At 40.6% G+C, this 23,944-nt stretch overlaps 1 protein-coding gene across 7 annotated transcripts in view; it reads right to left on the bottom strand.

The window, feature by feature from the left end:
- The window catches only part of VPS13D (vacuolar protein sorting 13 homolog D), a 295,192-nt gene that overhangs the window by 139,163 nt on the left and 132,085 nt on the right, over window positions 1-23,944 (bottom strand). For all 7 annotated transcript variants that reach the window (XM_053575043.1, XM_053575036.1, XM_053575039.1 and 4 more), the window contains 9 exons: window positions 22,940-23,187; window positions 20,176-20,367; window positions 19,741-19,867; window positions 16,708-16,850; window positions 12,674-12,804; window positions 12,277-12,452; window positions 8,046-8,169; window positions 6,485-6,720; window positions 3,190-3,298 (listed from right to left, as the gene is read on the bottom strand). In XM_053575043.1, the coding sequence (XP_053431018.1) occupies window positions 3,190-3,298; window positions 6,485-6,720; window positions 8,046-8,169; window positions 12,277-12,452; window positions 12,674-12,804; window positions 16,708-16,850; window positions 19,741-19,867; window positions 20,176-20,367; window positions 22,940-23,187 (1,486 nt within the window). The remainder of the gene's footprint in view (window positions 1-3,189; window positions 3,299-6,484; window positions 6,721-8,045; window positions 8,170-12,276; window positions 12,453-12,673; window positions 12,805-16,707; window positions 16,851-19,740; window positions 19,868-20,175; window positions 20,368-22,939; window positions 23,188-23,944) is intronic.

The raw sequence follows: 23,944 nt of genomic DNA, 5'->3' as shown, positions 1-23,944 counted from the left end.
CTTCAGGGAAACTGATTAGGTTAATGCTCTTAACGCTGGAAGGAAGTTTATAAATACAAACAAAGAGAAAATTAGAATGAACTTTATGATGGTGGACTGGAATTGTAAATGATGGTGAACTTCTGGGTTTTGACATGCACAGATACAAGTATAAAAATAATACACAAATACGTATAAAACACATAAATGTATGTACAGAGATAGACTCCCATCCCCAGCTCTGTCCTCGGACGGCTCTGTGGACTGTGACACTGCAACAGCATCATGTGCACCTCATGCACAGTCATAAGTTTCTCAACTCCACTCTCTGATTAAAGGAATCAAGCTCCCTGGAGAAGTGGCAAACTCCAGGACCCATGCATGGAAAATACAAGGTAGGTCCAGGATAACTTGCTGTGTCAGAAAGTAAAGAAGTAAAGGCACGAGTCAAAATAACAGTGCAGGTTAAAGGAGCTCCCTCTGGCCAAAGGTAAGAAATACTGACCAGCTAAATAAATACTGAGAGTAACAGACAACTGCATAAAAGAGGAACCTGTGCAGACTGACTGAATGACCAACACACACACGTGTGTAAATAGCAAATCTGATAAACCAAGTGTATGGTGCCCCATGATCATACTAATGTACACAGCTATGATTTAATAAAATAAATAAATAAATAAAAAGAAAATTTGATGAGGAATAAAATATTTATAATCTCAAAGTATCACTCTACAAAATACTGGCTAATGCAAGGGGAAAAAAGCAACGTCACTTTCCGACAGTGCAGGCTGGCAGACACGGCCTCAACTCGGAACTCCTAGTGAACACCACGAGTAATAGGGCAAATCGACACCACTTCTGTAAAATTCCTCTTAACTGTTCTAGAAATCGGAGCTTCTTTCAAAATGAAAAGTAAAAAAAAGAAAATCAAACAAACAAAAACCTGGGATTTCAAACTTTCTTTTCTTGAGACAAGGCCTTGCTGTCACCTGGGCTGGAGTGCAGCAGAGTTAATCATGGCTCACAGCAACTTCAAACTGCTCAGCTAAAGGGATCCTGGTGCCTCAGGCTTCCAAGCAGCTGGGACTACAGGCACCTACCACCACGCCTGGCTCATTTTCCTATTTTTTGTAGAGATTGGGGCTCACTCTATCCTGACCTCAGCTATCCTCTCATCTTGGCCTCCCAAAGTGCTAAGATAACAGGATTAAGGCATCACATCCTAAAGGGGATAGGTTCATTTCTTAATGCCATTAATACCTTTTCACATAATTTTAGATGTGTAATTCATTTATTTTCTCTCTTCCTATTTACCATTTTTTATTCTCATCAGGTGAAATAATAACCATGAAAAAGTGCTATAAATTATAAAATGTTATTTGAAATGTTATAATTATTGCTACTTAATTTTAAAAATCTCTTCTTGTCTGTCTAACAGTCAGTCACCTGGTCCTTGGGATTCCACATGTGTTTAGCACTCTGTTTTGCTGGTCACAGCCAGTGCTCATAACCCACCTGATAAGTCATCCCACTCTCAAGCTACTGCTCATTCATCCTAACAGCCTCACCACCTTGTACTTGCTTTAAAAGTCACCTGATATCATTTCCAAGACTCCTCCACTTCTTTTTAAAATTCATGTCTGTCAGACTTGCTACTTCTTTTAGATTTCAGGCCAAACTTTTGCTTTTCAAAAATTTTTTTTCCAAAACTCTCAATAAAAACCTTCAATGGGGCTCAGCCACACTGAAGCACAGCACAGTGGTTACGGTGCCAGCCACATACATAAAGGCTGGCAGGTTAGAATCTGGCCCAGACCATCTAAACAATAATGACAACTACAACTAAAAAATAGCCGGGTGTTGTGGCGGGTGCCTGTAGTCCCAGCTACTTGGAAGGCTGAGGCAAGAGAATCAGTAAGCCCAAGAGTTGGAGGTTGCTATGAGCTGTGATGCCACAGCACTCTACCGAGGGTGACATAATGAAACTCTGTCTCCCCTCCCCCCCAAAAAAACAACAACAACAAAAACCCTTCAGGCTTGGTGCCTATAGCTCAGCCACATACATCCAAGCTGGTGGGTTTGAATCCAGCCCAGGCCCACCAAACAATAATGACAATTATAACCAAAAAATAGCTGGGCATTGTGGCAGGTGCCTGTAGTCCCAGCTACTTGGGAGGCTGAGGCTACTTGGGAGGCCCAAGAGTCTGAGTTTGCTGCGAGGCAAGCCCAAGAGTTAAAGGTTGCTGTGAGCTGTGATGCCATGGCACTCTACCCAGGGCGACAGCTTGAGGCTCTGTCTCAAAAAAAAAAAACCTTCAATGCCTAAGCCAATTGGTCTCTTCACTTATCACCACTCCCAAATCTCATTTCCAAAGTGTATATCACACATGATCAAATTTCAAGCAAATGTGAATTACATGACTTAGATCTGAAATGATACGAAGATACCTGTAGAAGTTCTGATACACACTACACCATGAATGAATGCTGAAAACATGTCATGTGAAAAGAGCAAGTCATAAAAGACTGTACACACGGACGTATATGGAGATAGAACGTAGATGAGAGACGGCTTAGGGCCAGGGAAATGCGGGAAGTCTGGGATAGCTAAAGGATACAGGGTTTCTCCTTGATGTGATGAAAATGTTCTAAAACTGGGTTTGGTGGTAGTTGGACATATCTTGGAATGCACTAAAAATCACTGAATTAGGGCTGGGGACAGTGGCTCATGCCTGTAATCCTAGCAATCTGGGAGGCTGACGCAGGCAAATTGCCTGAACTCATGAGTTGGAGACCAGCCAGAGCAAGACCTCGTCTCTAAAAATAGCAGGGCCCTGTGGTGAGCATCTGTAGTCCCAGGTACTTAAAAGGCTGAGCCAAGAGAATCACTTAAGCCCAAGAGTTTGAGGTTGAGGTTGCTGTGAACTGTGACACCACAGTATTCTACTGAGGGTGAGATAGTGAGATTCTTGGCAAAGGTCTTGGGATTGCTATAGCAGGCATCAGGACACAGTAGAAACTGGCACCTTCAAGACACCTGGGTTCCATGATGTGAGCATGTCATTTAGCCTAAGTCCCCATTAACCAAGAGACTCTGGACTTAAATCCCAAGTCCCTTCCAGTGCTAAAAGTTTTTTAATTTAAACTCAAATTTCTTTTTTTTTTTTTTTTTTTTTTTTTTAAACTCAAATTTCTAAGCTCTCTTACCTTCTTCTTTAAAATGACTCTTTGCGTTTTTGGTGAGACATCCAAAACAAGCTCTGCACAGGTAATGGCCTTGCTGGAAGCCACAGACCTTCCGGTTCCCTCCTGTAAACTAGGATTTAAAAAGTGTATGTACATACACTTATGTACATACGAACTCACACATGTATTCAAGTATATATAAGCAAATGTCCCAAACCTCTATTGATGAAGAAAATTTCTTAAAATATAGAAGAAAAAGTCTGCCTGTAGTAGCAGAACGATCTGTATAATTTTTTCCTGCATAGAAGACATAGTCTGACAGTTTTCTTCTCCTGGTAATTTTAGTGGCTTAAAATTCAGATATAAAAGGACAACCATATATCTATAGAGGTAAAGAAAACGCAAAAACAAAACAATAGAAAAAAATCAAGTTGGACATCAGACATGTCAAGGGACTAAGAATTGTCTGTATATTGCCAGGCAGAGAATCATTGCATCCCAAAGTTTTGGCAAAAAATCAGAAGTCCCTTTAGAATGAAAAGAAAACACAAGTTCATAATCACCTTGCTCCAATTCAATCATGCTGTTCTTCCTATGGTTTAAGAACACTAAGCTTTATGGGATGTTGCTGCACAGCTACACTTTGGGGTATTTGGAAGAGGTTTTATTTAGATTATTCTATTTCTATTACCCATTATCAAAAAAAGGTATTAATAAATTCAGAGTTAAAAACTAGTATTTATGACAATAAAAACATAAATGACGGGTGGCGCCTGTGGCTCAAGGAGTAGGGCACTGGTCCCATATGCTGGAGGTGGTAGGTTCAAACCTAGCCCTGGCCAAAAACCACAAAAATAAATAAATAAATAAATGACGTCCTCAAATTATATTTCATCAAAATGAAAAACTTTTGTGATTCAAAGGACATTCAAAAAGACAACACCAAAATGAAAAGAAAGTATTTGCAAATCACACATTTGATACAAGAATGATGAGATAATCCTTACAATTCAACAATAAAAAGGCAAATAATTTTAAAATGAGCAAATGATTTGAATAAACATTTCTCCAAAGAAGATAAATGGCTAATAAATACATGAAAAGAATATCGTTAGTTACTAAACAAATGCAAATCGAAACCAAATGAGATACCACACAGTATTATGATTGTACCATAATGCTACTGAACTATTCTCTTTAAAAAGGCTAATTTTAGGCTTGGCACCTATGGCTCAAGCTGCTAAGGCTCCAGCCACATACACCTGAGGTGGCGGGTTGGAATCCAGCCTGGGCCCGCCAAACAATAATGACGGCTGCAACCAAAAAATAGCCAGGTGTTGTGGCAGGTGCCTGTATTCCCAGGTACTTGGGAGGCAGAGGCAGGAGAATCGCTTGAGCCCAGGAGTTAGAGGTTGCTGTGAGCTGTGATGCCATGGCACTCTACCCAAGGTGATAGCTTGAGGCTCTGTCTCCAAAAGAAAAAAAAAGAAAAGAAGGCTAATTTTAGGTTATGTGAGTTCTACCTCAATAAAAACAAAAACAAATGTAAAAAACTGGTCTTCTTTCCCATCATTAATTCTCTCCAAGAATGTAAAGAAATAGTTCCAGTATACGCCAAAAGATTGTTTGAGCTCTTAGTACACCAGAATTATTCTAATTCTGCTGTTAGATTCTGCACACCAAGGTTCCCAGGAACTTTTCTTTATATCTGTTTCCCATCAGTTCAACCTGTTAAGCTCATAATCCTCCATTAGCATTCTTCAGTTGAAGAGCTTAGCAACTAATAGAATTTATAGACCATAAAGGGAAAAATACGACTAGCAACCAGATTTAGAATTGGTTTTTCAGGCCGTGCGCCCGTGGTTCAGTGGTTAGGGTGCCAATCACATGCTCTAGGGCTGGTGGGCTCCAACCTGACCTGGGCCTGCTAAATAAACAAACAAAAAAGCCAGGCATTGTGGTGGGCACCTGTAGTCCCAGCTACTGAGGAGACCGAGGCAAGAGAATCACTTGAGCCCAAGAGTTTGAGGTTGTTGTGAGCTATGATGCCAAGGCACTCTACCAAGGGTGACAAAGTGAGACTCTGTCTCAATTAAGAAAAAACAACAACAAAAAACGGTTTTTCAGGCACTAAACCTTAAGCATGTCACATTATCAAGTGCCAGAATCTTTAAAAACAAATAAACAACAAACAAATATTATTGCCTCAATAGTAATAAGATAAATATCCGAGCACCATCATTACCAAAGAGAACTATACGAGGAGAAAGAATGGCTATTCTCTGCAAATTCAAGTTATTGCTAGTGAAATCTGCACTGCAGGCAGATGAAAAAGATAATGCAAAAATCCAGAGATTATTTTGTGGGCCCCAGTCACATGTAAAAATCACATTTGGATGCAAAAATTTTCCAAATATTTTGGGAAGGAACAAACTTGAAATTTCCTGCTCATCAAGTGGTTTATACTTACAATGCTAAAGATTCACCTATTCCTCTTTCTTCAAAGACATACTTTAAAACTGGCACCTTTTTAACAACAAGCTGTATTTACATGTTGGTGGAATAAATAACTTTTTGAAAGTCCAGTGTTTAAAATCTATAACAGCATAAGAATAAACTAGATAATCATCACTTCAGTTTTCTAAATATGATTAGTCAAACAATAGACAAGATTATAATTCCAAGGCAATCAGAATTACTGTGAACTTAAGTTACCACACTTGGCTTTAGGTGAATCGTTAAGACAGGCTTTTAAGTGTCTGCTTCACCAGTATTATCAATGGGGAACAGAAGTCAGAATGAAGACTTGAATAATTATGATGAGAATTAATCAGTTTCAAAGGAGGCAAAACAGACTAATAAACAGCTGTAAGAAAGTTTAAATACCAGAATGAATCTTTAAAAAGAAGAGTTCTGCTTCTTTGGATAAATTTTAGTCTAGCCAGGAGATAAGAAAAGGGGGTGGGTGCCCAACCTTTTCTTTTTCTGCTACACATTGGAAGAAGAGTTATCTCGAGCCACAAATTAAAAACATAAACACTAGTGAAAGCTGATGAGCAAAACAAGGATCGTGCATTAATTTTCACCATATCTGACACCACACCAGATAAACAAAACAGGCCTTACATAATCTGCATGTGGCCCACGGGTTGAACACCCTGGAAGTGAATGACTTCTTAAGATAATCCTGAGTCTACGATTTGGTAAAGAATGAAGGAATCTTCCTTTGTTCTCCTGAAAAACTGCTTAAAATTTAAAACCAGTTAATAATTAGAACCTTCTGCTTTACAAGAAGAGTAATTTAATCCAGAATTACCCTGAAAATGTATATGTAGCAGCAATGTAAATGAAATTTTCATAATAAAGCTGTCGGTTATCCTGGAAATCATTCATGTTGCAGCTGACCTCAGAGGAACCTGCCCCTTTAACAGTAAGAGTGATAAAAGGTGGCAGGGTGGGTTCGTCCCAGGCATAATCCAATGAAGTCACAGGCTTCACTTCAGTCCGAAGCCTGGGTTCTGCTACACCATGCTGTGTAAAGACAACTGGGACCTACAGTGATGGCAAAGAGGACAAAGAAGACTTTATTCAGAGTAGTATTACTGGAAAGTGAGTCAGCACTTCCTAGGCTTAAGTTCCAGACCCTTCCCAAATGAATCCTATACAGAGAATCATCATCAGTGAGTTCACCATCTCACCTCTTCAAAATGCTTTTCTAATTGGTGAAAACTCACCAATTAAAGTCCATGGGACTGTTAGATAAAGGGCTTTAAGAAGAAGCTTTGCTAAGTCAAGTATCTGAAGGAAGTAATTTTATCTTTCCAATAGCATCTCTTCTACCCCAAACCCCCTGTGATAAACTTTAAATACAGAAAGGAATAAGAATTATCTACAGAAAATCACATATTAAAGGCATATTTTAAAATAGAATCTAATGATTATTTTTTTTTGTAGAGACAGAGTCTCACTTTATCGCCCTTGGTTGAGTGCTGTGGTGTCACACAGCTCACAGCAATCTCCAACTCCTGGGTTTAGGCAATTCTCTTGCCTCAGCCTCCCAAGTAGCTGGGACCACAGGCGCCCGCCACAACGCCCGGCTATTTTTTGTTGCAGTTTGGCCGGGGCCGGGTTTGAACCCGCCACCCTCAGTATATGGGGCTGGTGCCCTACCCACTGAGCCACAGGCGCCACCCTTTAAAATAGAATCTAATGATTTCCATACTGCCAAAATCATCACTCTAAGCAATCAACAGAACTGCCTTTTCCCATTTTCACTGGACAATCTTACCCGTTTTTCTGTTTGTATGGAATGTCTGGAAAGGGCATCAATGGTAACCAAACACTCTAGTCAAAATAAGTTTTGTGGCTAAACAATTGCTTCTGCTTCAACAAGGCTGTCCAATAATCAAAATAACCAACAGAAACAACTTTCTAAGGGTAAGGGTTTCTAGGGTCATCCAGCTACAGAAAGCCGTGTGTGCAGCTTCTTTTAAACCCTAGTCTAGGTTCAGTGCCTCTGGCTCAAGCGGCTAAGGTGCCAGCCTCATACACCTGAGCTGGCGGGTTCGAATCCAGCCCAGGCCCTCCAAACAACAATGACAGCTGCAACCAAAAAATAGCCGGGCGTTGTGGCGGGCTCCTGTAGTCCCAGCTACTTGGGAGGCGGAGGCAAGAGAATCGCTTGAGCCCAGGAGTTGGAGGTTGCTGTGAGCTATGATGCTATGGCACTCTACCCAGGGCGACAGTGTGAGGCTCTGTCTCAAAAATAAAAAAACAAACCCTAGTCTAAACTGCATTGACCCCATTATCTTAAGCACATACTCTATCCTTCCAGACATAAAGTCACCAAACTGGCTCTTCTTAACTCCAAGTGATACCTTAGAAAAGTTGTCAATTCGGAAAGGAGGGGGCAACTGATCTGTGTCACTAAATGAGACCCTATATGTAGCTCCTCGGAGAGTAATTTCCACCCGTAGGAAGAAGCATTTTCCCAAGGTGTCTCTGCAGAATAAGAAAACAAAAGAGGTCACATAAAATGAAGGAAACAAGCTACAATTCACTTTCTTCTTACACATCTCACAATCACAACGATGCTTGGGCCTCAATCAATACCACCATACCTCCAGCTCACTTCCAAAAGTGGGAGGGAGGCCGGGTATGGTGGCTCACGCCTGTAATCCCAGCACTCTGGGAGGCAGAGGCAGGTGGATCACCCGATCTCACGAGTTCCAGACCAGCCTGAACTAGAGCAAGACCCCACTTTTAAAAAATAAATAGCTGGGCACTGCAGCAGGCATCTGTAATCCCAGCTACTTTAGAGGATTAGGCAAGAGAATCACAAGAGCCCAGGAATCTGAGGTTGCTGTGAGCCACGATGTCATAGCACTCTACTGGGGCAACAACGTGAGGCTCCATCTCAATTAAAAAAAAAAAAAAGTAGAAGAGAGGGAAAAGGTGGCAAGATAAAAGAAAGAAAATGTAGCAAAATGTTGAAAATTGGTGACTCTAGGTAAAAGATAATTGGGATATTCATGGTACCAATCTTGTAATTTTTCTATAGTTTGTTTCCAAATGAAATGTTGGAGAAAGTAAAAGAAAGAGATGCATAGTTCTGCTCTCAGCAGTACAGGACTGCACACTAAAACCATTTTTAAAGGATTAACAAAAAGTACACAAGTCATCTTCCTCCTCTTCTACTTGCTTTTGTAATAATCATGGGTAACTTTTTTGTTTATTCCAAATTGAAGTCCTATTCTCACACAACAGTTCTGAGCTGCCTCTACCCAGGCAGTAAATAAAACAATGGTTGTTTTAGCTACAGAATCCCACATCTCTCTTTTTCCCCACTGCTGCCCCAATAAAATCTTATGGAGAACATATACTAACAGACAAAAGTTCTGGTTGAAGTAGGCATCAGAGTGCTAGAGACTCCCTTGGCCCCTAATGTCATCTCCTTGGAACTCAACAGTTTACAGGAAGACAGCTTGAAACCACTGTACCCAATGCAATTCAAATTAATAAATGCCAAGGCAAAAGGGCACACCAATGAATTGGTGCATTTAGAAGTCAAATGTAAGTTCTATTCTGGACCATATTTTGTTAAATTATCATATTTCTGTTCCTGTACAATAATGTTTTCAAAAACAACTGACCATAAAGTGTAAAAGATTAAATTTTGCTTCTAAACATGTTAAATAGTTAAATAGCACTGACTTCAGATTTTTAGCTTCAAAGCCATCTGATGAAAGAAATTAAAGATGACACAAAAGAAAAGATATCCTATGTTCATGAACTGGAAAACATAATATTGTTATTATAATATGTCAATACTACAAAACACAACCTACAGCTTAATACAATCCCCATCAACATCCCAATGGCATTTTGTGCAGAAATAGAAAAATATATCCTAACATTCATATAGATCTCAAGAGACTCTAAATAGAGAAAACAATCTTTGAAAGTCTCATATTTCCTTGTTTCAAAACTGATTACACAGCTACTGTAATCAAAAACAGTGTGGTGCTGGCACAAAGACAGAGCAATGGCACAGATTAGAAAGTTCAGAAATAAACCCTTCACATATAAGGTCAGATAATTTTCAACATGGTACCAAAACTATTTCATGGGAAAAGGAGAGCCTTTTTTTTTTTTTTTTTTGTAGAGACAGAGTGTCACTTTATGCCCTTCGGGTAGAGTGCCATGGCATCACACAGCTCACGGGAAAAGGAGAGCCTTTTTAACAAATGGTGTTGGAAAAACCAAATACCCACACACCAAAGAATGAAGTTGGATGTTCACCTTATACCACATACAAATATGAACTCAAAATAAATCAAAAATCTAAAAGGAAAAGCTAAAACTTAAAACTCTCAGAAAAGAAAAGAATTCCTACAACTCAACAGCAATTGAATTTCCAAATAGGAAACATATAAAAAACAAACAACCTGGGCGGCGCCTGTGGCTCAGCGGGTAGGGCGCTGGCCCCATATGCCGAGGGTGGCAGGTTCAAACCCAGCCCCGGCCAAACTGCAACAAAAAAATAGCCGGGCCTTGTGGCGGGTGCCTGTAGTCCCAGCTACTCGGGAGGCTGAGGCAAGAGAATTGCCTAAGCCCAAGGATTTGGAGGTTGCTGTGAGCTGTGTGATGCCACGGCACTCTACCGAGGGCGATAAGGTGAGACTCTGTCTCTACAAAAAAAAAAATAAAAAAAAACAACCTAATTAAAAAATGTGCAAACTAATGGGCTGGGTGAGGTGGCTCACACCTATAATCCTAGCAGTCTGGGAGGCCAAGGCAGGTGGACTGCCTGAGCTCACAGGTTCAAGACCAGCCAGAGCAAGACCTCGTCTCTAAAAATAGCCAGGCATTGTAGCAGGTGCCTGTAGTCCCAGCTACTTGGTAGGCTCAGGCAAGAGAATTGCTTACACCCAAGAGTGTGAGGTTGCTATGAGTTGTGATGCCACAGCACTCTACCAAGGGTGACAAAGTGAGACTCTTATCTCAAAAAAAAAAAAAAATGTGCAAAGTAGCTGAGTGTGGTGGAGCATACCTGTAGATCTAGCTACTTAGGAGGCTGAGGCAAGAGGAAAACTCAAGCCCAAGGGTTTGACGTTACTGTGAGCATGATGCCACAGCACTCTACCCAGGACAACATAGTAAGACTCTGTCTCGAACAAACAAAAACCCCACAAAAACCCCAAAATGTGCAAAGGACTTGAACAGATAAATCTCCAAAGATGATAAACAAATGACCAACAAGCACATGAAAAGATACTCAACATCTCAAATCACTAAAGATATGTGACTCAAAGCCACAAAAAGATACCACCTCGTACCCATTAGGACGGCTACAATCAAAAACACAGAAAATAGTAAGTGTTGATGAGGTTGTGGAGAAATAGGACCCTTTGTGTACTATTGGTAGGAAAGTAAAATGATGCAACTACTCTGTAAAACAGTGTGGCCCTTCCTCATAAATTAAAAACAGAATGACCATAGGATCCAACAATTCCACTTCTGGGTCTACATGTAAAAAGAACTGAAAGCAAAGTCTTGAACAGGTATCAGAACACCTGTGGTCACAGCAGTCAAAAGATGGAAGCCACCAAGTGTCCATCAACAACTGAATGGATAGTGGGACGGCACCTGTGGCTCAGTGGGTAGGGCGCCAGCCCCATATACAGAGGGTGGCAGGTTTGAACCCAGCCCCAACCAGCTAAAAACATCAATGACAACTGCAACAACAAAAAAAGAAATTTGGGGCGGTGCCTGTGGCTCAAGGAGTAGGGCACCAGCCCCATATACTAGGGGTGGCATGTTCAGGCCCGTCCTGGCCAAAACTTCAAAACAAAACAAAACAAAACAAAAAATAATTGAATGGATAAACAAAAAGTGGCATACATATATATATATGAAATATCATTCATCCTCAAAAAGGAAGGAAATTCTGGCACATAACAACATAAATGAACACTGAGGGCATGATGCCAAGTAAAATAAGTCAGTCAAAGGACAAATGCTGTGTGACTCAACTTACATGAGGTACTTAGTACTGTCAAATGTATAGGGACACAAAAACATTTATAATCGGGCAGCTCCTGTGGCTCAAAGGAGTAAGGCGCTGGCCCCATATGCCAGAGGTGGTGGGTTCAAACCCAGCCCTGGTCAAAAAAAAACTGCAAAAAAAAAAAAAACATTTATAATCAGGGTTACTACCTAAATGCAGACAGACTTTTCAGGGTTTCAGGTGATCATGATATGAGCTCAATGTTACTCCTTGGACTTGTAGCCTCTAAGACTGTGGTTCTCAACCTGTGGATAGCGACCCACAGGAACTGTATTAAAGGGCCACGGCATTAGGAAGGTTGAGAACCACCGCTCTAAGACAATAGCAATTACACAATAGTCAAAATTGGCAACACCTCTTTTAGCTCAACCCACCAAAATGCTCACTCATACTTCCCTGCACTTTGCAAGTTCTAAGGCCTTCATCTGAGCCAGAAAAATATGTGCCCATTTTACAAACAGCATTGTGGGCTTACCATTTATAATACTATACCTCAAACAAGGCTGCTTTTTAATCTATATTTATAGTCTTAAACTTACCTCATGTTGATATGGAAGGAATTGTTCTTGTTGACTTCAAAGCCACCAGACCAAATACAGTTAGGAACATCCATCAATCTGACACATAATAGCTGATCATAGTCATTCCGAGGCCAGTGGAACACCACACTGGAACCAGGAAGGGTAGAAATGTAACCTTCGGGATTGGCTGTTCCCTAAAACACATAGGATTGCTGGCTTTAGTCAACAAGCAAATGTTAATATATTGAGAACCAACTCTGAGCCTTACCCTTTTCCGAGAGCTATTTGGGTACCAAAGGCAGAATGATTATTCATATCACAGAACTTAGAGTCTTGATGGGAGATAAGCCATGACATTAAAACTCACTGTGCTAGGAAATAAGCACTGGTTATTCTTCAAATGCAAACTGTTTACCTGTCCCCTAGCAAATTCCCTCTGTGCAAATGCAAGTTTGTGAGATGATTTATTATCCAGCAGGTAACGGGGAGCAAAGATGACCATACAGGTGTCAATATATCGACCTCGGCCTTTCTTGACGTCAATACCTACAAATAACAAGAACCACTTTTATGAATTAATTAGAAGAGAAAAATTTCCTGGTTTGACAAAAATAAATATCCTTCAAAAATCACTGTTTCACTGGAAAAATAACTGTATCATCCAGGGAGGATTTCAACCATTCTAGGAATGGAATGGAAATGGCAACTACAGTCAAAGTATTATTCCTTATTCCTTCCCATTCAGGCCTTTAAAAGTCTCAGAGATAATTTCAATATCTCCGTTATTCCTAGTTTCTTCACAAAGCAACTAAAATATGTAGGTGTTTAGTCATACATAACTTTACCTTTCCACTGAGGAAGCTGACTACGACAGTCACACATTTCTGTTTGTTCTTAGGACACAAAATTTCTGACTACGACAGTCACACATTTCTGTTTGTTCTTAAGACACAAAATTTCTAACTACGACAGTCACACATTTCTGTTTGTTCTTAGGACACAAAATTTCTGACTACGACAGTCACACATTTCTGTTTGTTCTTAAGACACAAAATTTCTAACTACGACAGTCACACATTTCTGTTTGTTCTTAGGGCACAAAATTTCTTTCTGGAGAACTTGCTTCTTTTACAGGAAATAGTAGAAATTTCAGATCATTTAGTTGGATTCTATAATGCCCTGGACTCACCTGACTCTTCTCTAGTATCTTCTTTTAGCCCAATGCCCAAGAATCTAGCTCAAACATTATGCTAAATATTGTAGAATTTGTTTATTTATTTACATATTCATTTATTTATTTATAAAATAAATTTGTTTTCAGCACCTCCTATGTACTGGGGGAAAAGAACAAAACAGTCAGAAGGAAATCTCAAAACACCTTGAAAACTCTGATAACAATTTTTAAAAATACAAAATTCAATAGGACAAATTATTCATCCATTCATTCAAACTATAAATAAAGCAACTACATTCAAGGCACTGGGGAGCTTTGGTTATACAGTGATAAAAATATTCATGTAGAAATAATAAAATTGACAATCATACCTATTCCAAAGGCTTTACACTGACTTGTCATAATAACTTTGTGAGTTAGATATTTTCATTATTGCCATTTTACAGACATGGAAACTAAGTCATGGAAAGCTGAGTAATTTGCTGTAGGTCAGTGGTTCTCAACGTTGCTAATGCCGCAAGCCTTTAATGCAGTCCTGTGGGTAGCGACCCGCACGTTGGGAACCGCTGCTGTAGGTCATACAGCTCGTGAACAGCAAAGCTGGGTTCACACTTGGCCTGCCTGCCTCTAGAACCAGCACCCCCATGTAGCTTGCTTGCACTGTGATGGGACATATAAGGACCCCAATTCAGCAGCCAACAACAACAGACTCCATAAAAATAGAGGCTCCACCACAGGATATGACAACCAGTTGTCCTAGATTTTCCAACATAATCCCAATTATAAATATTCAAATCTGCAACTCTTAATTATTCATTTATACTGGCTTGAAAATTCTAGTGTTCCTTTAAAATAAGCCTTGAAAATATTTCAAAGACTACTGAAATCACACACACAAAAAAAGTCTCTGTGAAACTCCTTATTTTAAAAATGTTCTGTGATGGTACTGGGATGGAGAGATAGACTACCACTTCTCTTTCAGTGATATGCAGAAAAGCGTTAGTTGCCCGAAATCAACATTATCATAGCTAGCTGTTCTCAACCAATGTAAAGTCTGCCTACAAAAAATACATTTGATACCACCAAAAAAAGTCTGGGGTACCTTAAAACAGTATAGACACTCAATTTTGCAGAAGAGGTGGGCTTCCCCTCCCCCGCTTTTCATCTTGGGAAACTCAAATAGAAAAGATCAAAAAACACAAAATTCTTCTTTTTGGAGGTCCAAATGAGGTTAACCAGCAGGACTGTCACTGACTTCCCAGTTTGGGACTGTGCTTTCAACTTTCCTGATATTTTTCTAAATCTTCAAATATTTAAGTAAGAGTTTTCACTAATCCCCCTGATCATATATGGCAAAATCTCATAATCCTTAAGAAATAATTAAGTCCTATGGTAACCCATACCCTGTATCTTCTTCCTTGTTGGAACAACAAACTCAAATCAGTCTTGTCACTTAAAACTATGCTAGGAGTTTTAATCAATGCTCCTAGGATGAAAGTATAAAATAGGTAATCGCTGCATATGTCTAGCTGGTCTATTCAATTTGCCTCTCCTGCAAAAGTTCTGTGGCTCTTGGCGGCGCCTGTGGCTCAGTCGGTAAGGCGCCGGCCCCATATACCAAGGGTGGCGGGTTCAAACCCAGCCCTGGCCAAACTGCAACCAAAAAAAAAAAAAAAAAGTTCTGTGGCTCTTGCTGCTAACTGCTTTAAAAGAAGCAAGCTTCCCCACCACATCCCCCAATTTGTCCCAACTTCTGCTTCTGGCCAACCTGTGGTAGCTTCCTTTGGAAAATATATCAAAGGCAAGACACCCCAGAAGAAAGCCAAATTCAGCACAAAGCAGCCTTTGCATAGTTAAGGGGAGGAGCCAACAAATGTGAGAAAAAGTAGAGAAAATGATCCTCAGCTGAAAAATCAAACAAAGTTTATTTCTTTAAAAAAATCTTAATTTTGGGCGGCTCCTGTGGCTCAGTCGGTAAGGCGCCGGCCCCATATACCGAGGGTGGCGGGTTCAAGCCCGGCCCCGGCCAAACTGCAACCAAAAAATAGCCGGGCGTTGTGGCGGGCGCCTGTGGTCCCAGCTACTCAGGAGGCTGAGGCAAGAGAATCGCTTAAGCCCAGGAGTTGGAGGTTGCTGTGAGCTGTGTGAGGCCACGACACTCTACCGAGGGCCATAAAGTGAGACTCTGTCTCTACAAAAAAAAAAAATCTTAATTTTGACTTTAAGGAGACAGCTTACATGTCAAGGGAGAATGAATACAAATCCGTGTTTTAAAACCTGAAAAGGACACTATACTAACATATCCTCCAATACTTAAATATATCCCTGATTGCCCAGGGGAAATATGTCAACGTTGGCAACTCAGTTTTTCCTTCTACAACATGACCCTATCTGCACTGCCAAACGCAGTAGCCACTAATCCTGTGTGGCTATTTAACTTTAAAGTCATTAAAATTAAATAAAAGTCAATTCCAAAATCAGGTAGTCAATTCCACTATCAGATAGTGCAAAAGTTAGAACATTTCCATTGTCATAGAAAGTTCTACAAGACAATGCAGTTCTAGACGTTAAAATCAAACTCCAAACCAAACATTTCTCTGAGATCCTAAGATATTATATACTAAAAGAAGGATGCCATACTAACATTTAAACCTGAGGCATATTTAAATCAAATTTATCTGAACCATTCAGAAAATCCTTCTGATTATTCTGAAGTGGCTATTAGGCACGTGGCCCTTCCCACCTCCAGAAACTAAATTAGTTGGGGTATTTTTAATTACTACAAACGCCAAGTATGTTTTCTGCCTTAGATTCTTAGACCCCAATCCTAATCTTACTTCTGCCTCAGACATCTCCTTTGCATCTAGGCAGGTCACTTAACCTCACTCCTTCAGATTCAAGAACAATCCTTTTTACCCTCCTCAGGTACAGAAATTATACTAAGGCATGGGAATACCTGGAGGATGAAAAGCATTCTAAGTATTCCTATCATTCCTCTGAAGAACAAGGATTCAACCCAAACTGATACTTTCCTGACACAGGTGAGTCTGAAATTAAACTGAGCCACAGACCTCAAAAGGACAGCGTTTAGGTCCCTAGGAGAACAGATCTGCATTGATACCTATCTAGCATTCAGAGAGGAGATACCTGACCCGGCTCTGAATAAGAAAACGAATACTTGTAGCTAGACCAAAATGCACGGCCAGCTTATTTCTCCAAGATTGAGGTCATTGGCCAAAGGTTCTGATTCTCCCACTGCCCCAAATGTAACCCACCAATGTTATAGATCAGCCCTGGGCGGTTTCCTTGTTGGATGACTTTCAAAGCTCGAACACCACTACCACCATCCAAGGAGAAGCCCTGACACCAGCCTGGCATGCCTTCCGGATGAATCCCCCTTCCGATTCTCATCGTGCAGCTGTGGGGCAGAAAAGCAAAGATGTATATATTCATCCACAAGGAAGGCTTATCTACTTGCTCTAATCAAGAAATACTAATGTAAATATTACCTAAAATTAGATTTCACATATTGTCTCTCTTCCTCACTCTTATGTGATTTCCAAGCACAATGCAAAAATTAACAGTGCTCAAAACTCTAACTTAAAGGCTGGGCATGGTGGCTAGTGCCTGTAATCCTAGCACTTTGGGAGCATGAAGTGGGAGGATCACTAGAGCCCAGGAGTTCAAGACCAGCCTGGCAATAACAAGACCTCAGACCAAAATAAATAAATAAATAAATAAATAAAATGTGCTTGAGTGACCTGGTACACAACCTATAGTCCCAGCTACTCCCGAGGCTGAGGCAGGAAGATCGCTTGAGATGGAGGCTGCAGTGAGTTATGATGACACCACTGCATTCTAGCCAGGAAAACACAGTGAGACATGATTTCAAAAAAAACAAAAAAACAAAACTATCTTGGAGGTAGCCACAGTACAACAGTATGTGAAATGTATTGACATCTACAACCAAACAACTAAACCCTTTAGGAGACACGAGGATAGTGTCTCTATGATTTCCCTGAGAATCATGGATTCAGGTTAAACTGACCATTGCCGGACTCAAGTGTTTCAAGGGTTCATTTAAAAAAAACAATAACAATAACACAAGGCCAGGCGAAGTGGCTCACGCCTGTAATCCTAGCACTCTGGGAGACAAAGGCAAGTAGATTGCTTGAGCTCAGGAGATTAAGCCCAGCCTGAGCAAGAGTGAGACCCCCGTGTCTACTAAAAATAGAAAAAGTGAGGCAAGAGAATCACTTGAGCCCAGGAGTTTGAGGTTGCTGTGGAAGGCAGCACAGCACTCTACCCAGGGCAAGAGAATGAGACTCTGTCTTTTTTTTTTTTTTTTTTTGTAGAGACAGAGTCTCACTGTACTGCCCTCGGGTAGAGTGCCATGGCGTCACACGGCTCACAGCAACCTCTAACTCTTGGGCTTACGTGATTCGTTTGCTTCAGCCTCCCGAGCAGCTGGGACTACAGGCGACCGCCACAACGCCCGGCTATTTTTTTGTTGCAGTTTGGCCGGGGCTGGGTTTGAACCCGCCACCCTCGGCATATGGGGCCAGCGCCCTACTCACTGAGGCTGAGGCAAGAGAATCACCTAAGTCCAGGAGTTGGAGGTTGCTGTGAGCTGTGACACCACGGAACTCTACCGAGGGCGATAAAATGAGACTCTGTCTCTAAAAAATAATAGTAATAATAAATAAATAAAATAAAATAATAAGAAACTGGCTTGGCACCTGTAGCACAGTGGTTACGGCGCCAGCCACATACATCAAGACTGGCAGTTCAAATCCGACCTAATCCTGCTAAACAACAATGACAATTGCAACAAAAAAATAGCCAGGCATTGTAGTGCATGCCTGTAGTCCCAGCTACTTAGGAGGCTGAGGCAAGAGATTGCTTAAGCCAAAGAGTTTGAGGTTGCTGTGAGCTGTGAGCCTACCGAGGGCGACACAGTGAGACTCTGTCTCAAAAAAATAAATAAATATAGTCCCAGCTGCTCGGGAGGCTGAGGCAAGAGAATCGCGTAAGCCCAAGAGTTAAGAGGTTGCTGTGAGCCGTGTGACGCCACGGCACTCTACCCGAGGGCGGTACAGTGAGACTCTGTCTCTACAAAAAAAAAAAAAAAAAAAGAGCAAAAAAAATAAATAAATAAAAAACCCACAGAAAAGTATGTACAGAAGATGCCCCTAACGGTGCGTCACTTTCAAGTGTTGGCTGTTACAGCAACAAAACATTGTTTACTCATAGTTGATCAGTGCCTTGCCTCTCTGAGCCTCAGTTTCCTCATCTTAATATATAATGAAATTTCCTACCTTGCCTAAACTATTGGAATGTTGAGGTGGTCTATGTGAAAATGCTTAAGGAACTATGAAATCCATAGATAAAACAAATTGACAAATGTCAAGTCCTAGATCTAAAACTATTCAAATGCTGGCTGGAAAAGAATGAAACTGGGCTTGCTGTGCTGTTGAATGGCTGGCTGTATTTCTTACAATATCCAGAATTCTAATCAATCCTCTCTCCTTGACTACATCAGTCTAGATACTACCCGTCCCTAGTAAATGCATCTCTGTGCACTGAAGTACATTATTCCGGAAGCCATCCTGCTAAGCTTTCACATAATTCTGCAGATAACAGGGCGTGGCATTTTAGCACTGTCAGACACACCCCTTTATCTTCAGATTAGGGATATGAATGACAAGACCTCTATAAAAAAGCAGACTGTCAAAACCAAGAACAAAAGGGACTGAATACTCCCAGCACACATTAAAAAGATATGTCATCTCATCCTCACAACTGTTGCTTTTCCCTGCTTTTAAACATCTAATGAGTGGTTTGAGATTTTAAAATGGTACATTTTAGTTCAAGTGTAAAGGGGATGAATTTTAAATGGTGGACTGAATTAATGAAGCTGAAGGCTTTCCCAAGGGGTCAGTCTGTCCACTCTGACGCCAGATCCTCTGCCTGTGCTAAAAGCTTTACAGGGAAAGAGAAACTGCAGGGAAGAAAAGGGGAACACGGAGGTTTCTCTTTGTTGGCAGAGTTATGAATAGGAAAACTACTTCACTACATGTAAAATAAAACTAGCTTTCATTATAAACCAACCAAATGGTTTATTTTTGTATTAAATAACACAGAAATTAGATCCCCCCAAATCCCATTAGGTCATGGTTCTACTTCCCTGCCAAGTCAGAATTGTTATCTATGGTATAGTTCTACTTACACGGATATATTATAGCCTTTGCTAATTTCTTCCCTTCCCTGGGAGTTTATTTCCCCTTCCCATAAATAACTGTACTCACAGGTTTGGCTGCTCTTTGTCAGCATAGCAGAATAAGAGAGGGCTCAGGCTCCGGGCCAGCTCATGTTCCTCAAACTGGCCTGCAGCATCTATCTTTGCATTGTCCTGTCTGAAGATCAGTGGCAACCCTTGAGAAAGGAGGGGAGAAATTTATATCAATCCCTCCCCTGTCCTACCCAAGAGAGATGCAAACAGTAAAAGAAAAAAGATCATAAAGGGGGAAAATAGTAAAAATAGATTTTATTTAGTGGGCTCAGTTCATTGAATAAATGGACAGTTTTGAGCAGGAGTAAGCATTTATTATGGAAGCAGGAAAGTTTCAGCAGCTTAGACTGCTGAAGTAATCTATTTGCATTGGCTCCATTTAGTTAGCTGAGCAAATAAACCTGAATTCCCATGATTAACGGCAAAAGCTTACTTTTGCCTCCATACATACCTGTTTTGTTAATCAGCCAATATGGAGCAGAAATGAAGATCTTTAAGGATCCTTCCGCTCGACACACAATCCGGATGGTGAGGTTTAGCTGCCGCCGGTTGATGTCATAGAGTCGCATTCTCACCATATAGTTTTGGGTGCCAGGTGGGATGAGCAACTCTTTACAGAGGGGAAAGTTCTCCAGTGATACCCCTGAAGAAGATAAAACTATTAACTTTCTAGGTTCTCACTTTAGTTTGTCAAAGTAGCCCACAGCAAAACTAAATTAGATTCCTTTTTGGAAAGGCAACAACTGAGTATCTCGCCAGTAAAAATCTCACTAGACTAGCGATTGTCCTCTAGCTGGGGTGAAAACAAACATAGGCAAACTGGAAGGCATGGAAGTCACATTAGGGAGGAATGGAATACCAAAAAGCTATCAGAAGCAGTTACGATTATTAGGAATTTGTGATATATCAGGTCCTGTGATGGGGTGAGGCAGATGTTTCCATTTTCTACTGGAGCTCAAAACATGTTTGAAGAACTATATTAAAAAGCTAACTTCTTAAATGTAAGACCTACTTACTTCAGAATGAATAGTACTGCACTATTTTTCATTTCTAAATTAAGCTCAAATGTTACAAAGTCATTGAATCTTGTCACTGTGGAACACATTGCTTAAGTTCAGTAAGTTTCAGATTCCTCGTCTGTAAAAGGGAAAACACCTGTCTAACCCTGAACCAAGCACTCTAGCAAAGATCAAACAAGATCAGAGGGTGAAAGCAATTACATTACTGTAAAAAGATAAATATCCAACTTATTATTACTTTAACACGTATACGGCAGTCTTAAAGAAACATACTTTCTGCCTAAACTCCAGGAGTACGTTTTGTCTTTTTTTTTAATTTAAAAATTGTTTTTAATTGATACATAATAATTGTATGTACTTATGGGGTATAGTGAGACGTTTCAATATATATACACACATGTAATGATCAAATAGAGTAGTTAGCATCTCCCTAATCTCAAACACTGTTTCTTTAAAGGGAGGACACTAGTATTATGAAATACACAACACAGTACTGTTAACTACCCTTCCTTTTTAAGGGCTGAAAATATGATGATGACTCTCTATCTTGGTTTCATTGAACATTAAAACTGAAAATTACTTGATGCATTAAACATTCCAAACTTCCATTTCTTTGTTAATAAAATAGACAAATAACTATTGCCATAAGGATTACATGAGATTGCCTGTGTGAAAAGCCTGATTTATGCCTGAAATATGGTGCATGCTTAGCGAATGTTTATCCTTTCCCAGAAAAAAGAAGAGACATATGATTTTGCTTATTTTACAGCTAGGAAAAATTACAGCTTATAAATAATACACACTTCAAGTGAGCAAGGTAAGAAAAAAGGCTCCATTGAGTACCTTCTCTGTAACTCTTTTGGCTTTTCAATTTTTCCCTTTTGGTCATTTTCTATAAGTTTTTTTTGTTTGTCTGACTGTTTCTAAAGAGATGTGATCTTGCTATGTTTGCTAGGCTGGAGTAGAGTGACAATTGACAGGTGCAATCACAGCACACTACAGCCTCAAACTGGTTTCAAGCAATCCTCCCACCTCAGCCTTCTGAGTAGCTGGGACTATAGGAGCCAGCCACCATGCCTGGCTGTATGTGTAAGTATTGTTTTCTTTGTTTGTTTGTTTGTTTGAGACAGAGTCACCCTCAGTAGAGTGCCGTGGTGTCACAGCGCACAGCAACCTCAAACTCTTTGGTTCAAGCAATTCTCTTGCCTCAGCCTCCCAAGTAGCTGGGACTACAGGCACCTGCCACAATGCCCAGCTATTTTTTAGAGACGGTGTCTCACACTTGCCCAGGCTGGTCTCAAACCTGTGAGCTCAGGCACTCCAACCGCCTCCCAGAGTGCTAGGATTATGGGCATGAGGCACCACGCCTGGTTGTTACTTTTTTTTAATTGCCTAATTCCTTTGAGCTAGTGGAATAGCTTCCTCCAAATCTCATGCTGAACCTGATCCCCAATGTTGGAGATGTAGCCTGATGGGAGGTGTTTGGATCACAGTGGAAGATCCCCCAGATCCTCCAGGTAATGAGTAAGTTCTCACTCCATTAGTTCCTACAAGAACTGATTGTTAATTAGAGCCTGCTGGGTTTGGTGTCTCACACCTCTAATCCCATCTACTGGGACCCTGAGGTGGGAGGATAGCTTGAGGCCATGGGTGCAAGAACAATACAGACAACATAGCAAGATCTTGTCTAGTAAAAAGTGAAAGAATAAATTAGCCAAGCATGATGACACAAGCCTGTAATCCCCTCGACTCAGCAGGAGAATCACTTGAGCTCAGGAGCTTGAGGCTATGCCAGCCTAGGCAACAGAGGCCTCTCTTTCTTAAAAAAAAAAGCCTGGCATGTCCTGCCCATTTCCTCTCTTTCTTACTCCCCCGCCCCCCACCATGTGACATGACATGCCAGTTCTCCTGTACCTTCCACCATGAGCGGAGGCTTCCTGAAGTCTTCATCAGAGGTAGTTGCTTGATACCATGCTTCTTATGCAGCCTACAGAACCACGAGCCAAAAAACCCTGTTTTCTTTATAAATTACCTAGCCTCAGGTATTCTTTTATAGCAAGGCAAAACAGACTAAGACAGCTGGCTTACTGAGATAAATGCACTACAATTTCTCCAAGATATTTATTAAATAATCACAAAATACTCATTGATATTTTCATAGGGTTAGGACAAGTGATTATCTTCCTACATCCTTACCTAGTTCAATGTTCTGTGATGTATCAGCTGTATGGAGAGCTGCCTCCTTGCCAGGTTTCAATGTCCCATTAATTGGCATTCCTTTAACATAAAAATCAAGTTCACAGGGGAGCAAGTTGCAGATTACCACAGTTGGCAGGAGATATATAGTATGCCCAGGCTGTCTGAAAATCTGTTTAGCACTGTCAGAAAATATGTTTGAGGGCATATAGTCTGGATAATTCTCTTTCTTTATAGCCACACAAAACCTATGAAGACAGAATGGTGTGAAAACCATCAGCCTGAGAGAAGAAATTTTTTTCCTCTTAGCTGAGTATGAGAGAAGAATAACATTAAAAGGATTTGGTAAGTCAGTAAGATACTTGCGATTTTCAATCCAAATACAGTTAAAGGTATAATATACAATGATATCTGTAGATTTTAAACATTCAGTTTGATGAGTTTTTGACAATTACAGACACTTCCATAACCACCACCCAAAACAAATTATACAATATTTCTCTCACCCCAGAAAGTTTCTCTCTTGTCTTTTCAATCAATATTTTGTTTTTTTGAGACAGAATCTCACTTGATCGCCCTGGGGTAGAGTGGCATAGTGTTATAGCTCACAGCAACCTCAAACTCTTGGGCTCAAGTGATTCTCGTGCCTCAGCCTCCCAAGTAGCTGGGACTACAGGCGCCCACCACAATGCCCTGCTATTTTTTTCATTGTGCAGTTGTAGTTGTTGTTTAGCAGGCCTGGTCAGGTTTGAACCTGCTAGCCTTGGTGTATGTGGCCAGCGCCCTACCCACTGAGCACGGGCACTGCCCACAATCAATATACTCTCCCATCATTCACACAACTATTTTGTGTCTGGCTTCTTTTTTCTTAACATGAAGTCTCAACAACATTTAGGCATGTTGTATACATCATATTTGATTCTTATGCATTGCCCAGTGGTATACCATGGTACAAATAAATCACTTTTTGTGCGTTACCATGTTGCCAGGCAACTAGAATGCTTC

Source organism: Nycticebus coucang, chromosome 22 (genome assembly GCF_027406575.1).
Source record: "Nycticebus coucang isolate mNycCou1 chromosome 22, mNycCou1.pri, whole genome shotgun sequence".
Lineage (NCBI taxonomy): Eukaryota > Metazoa > Chordata > Mammalia > Primates > Lorisidae > Nycticebus > Nycticebus coucang.
This window is presented reverse-complemented; position numbering and strand designations above follow the sequence as displayed.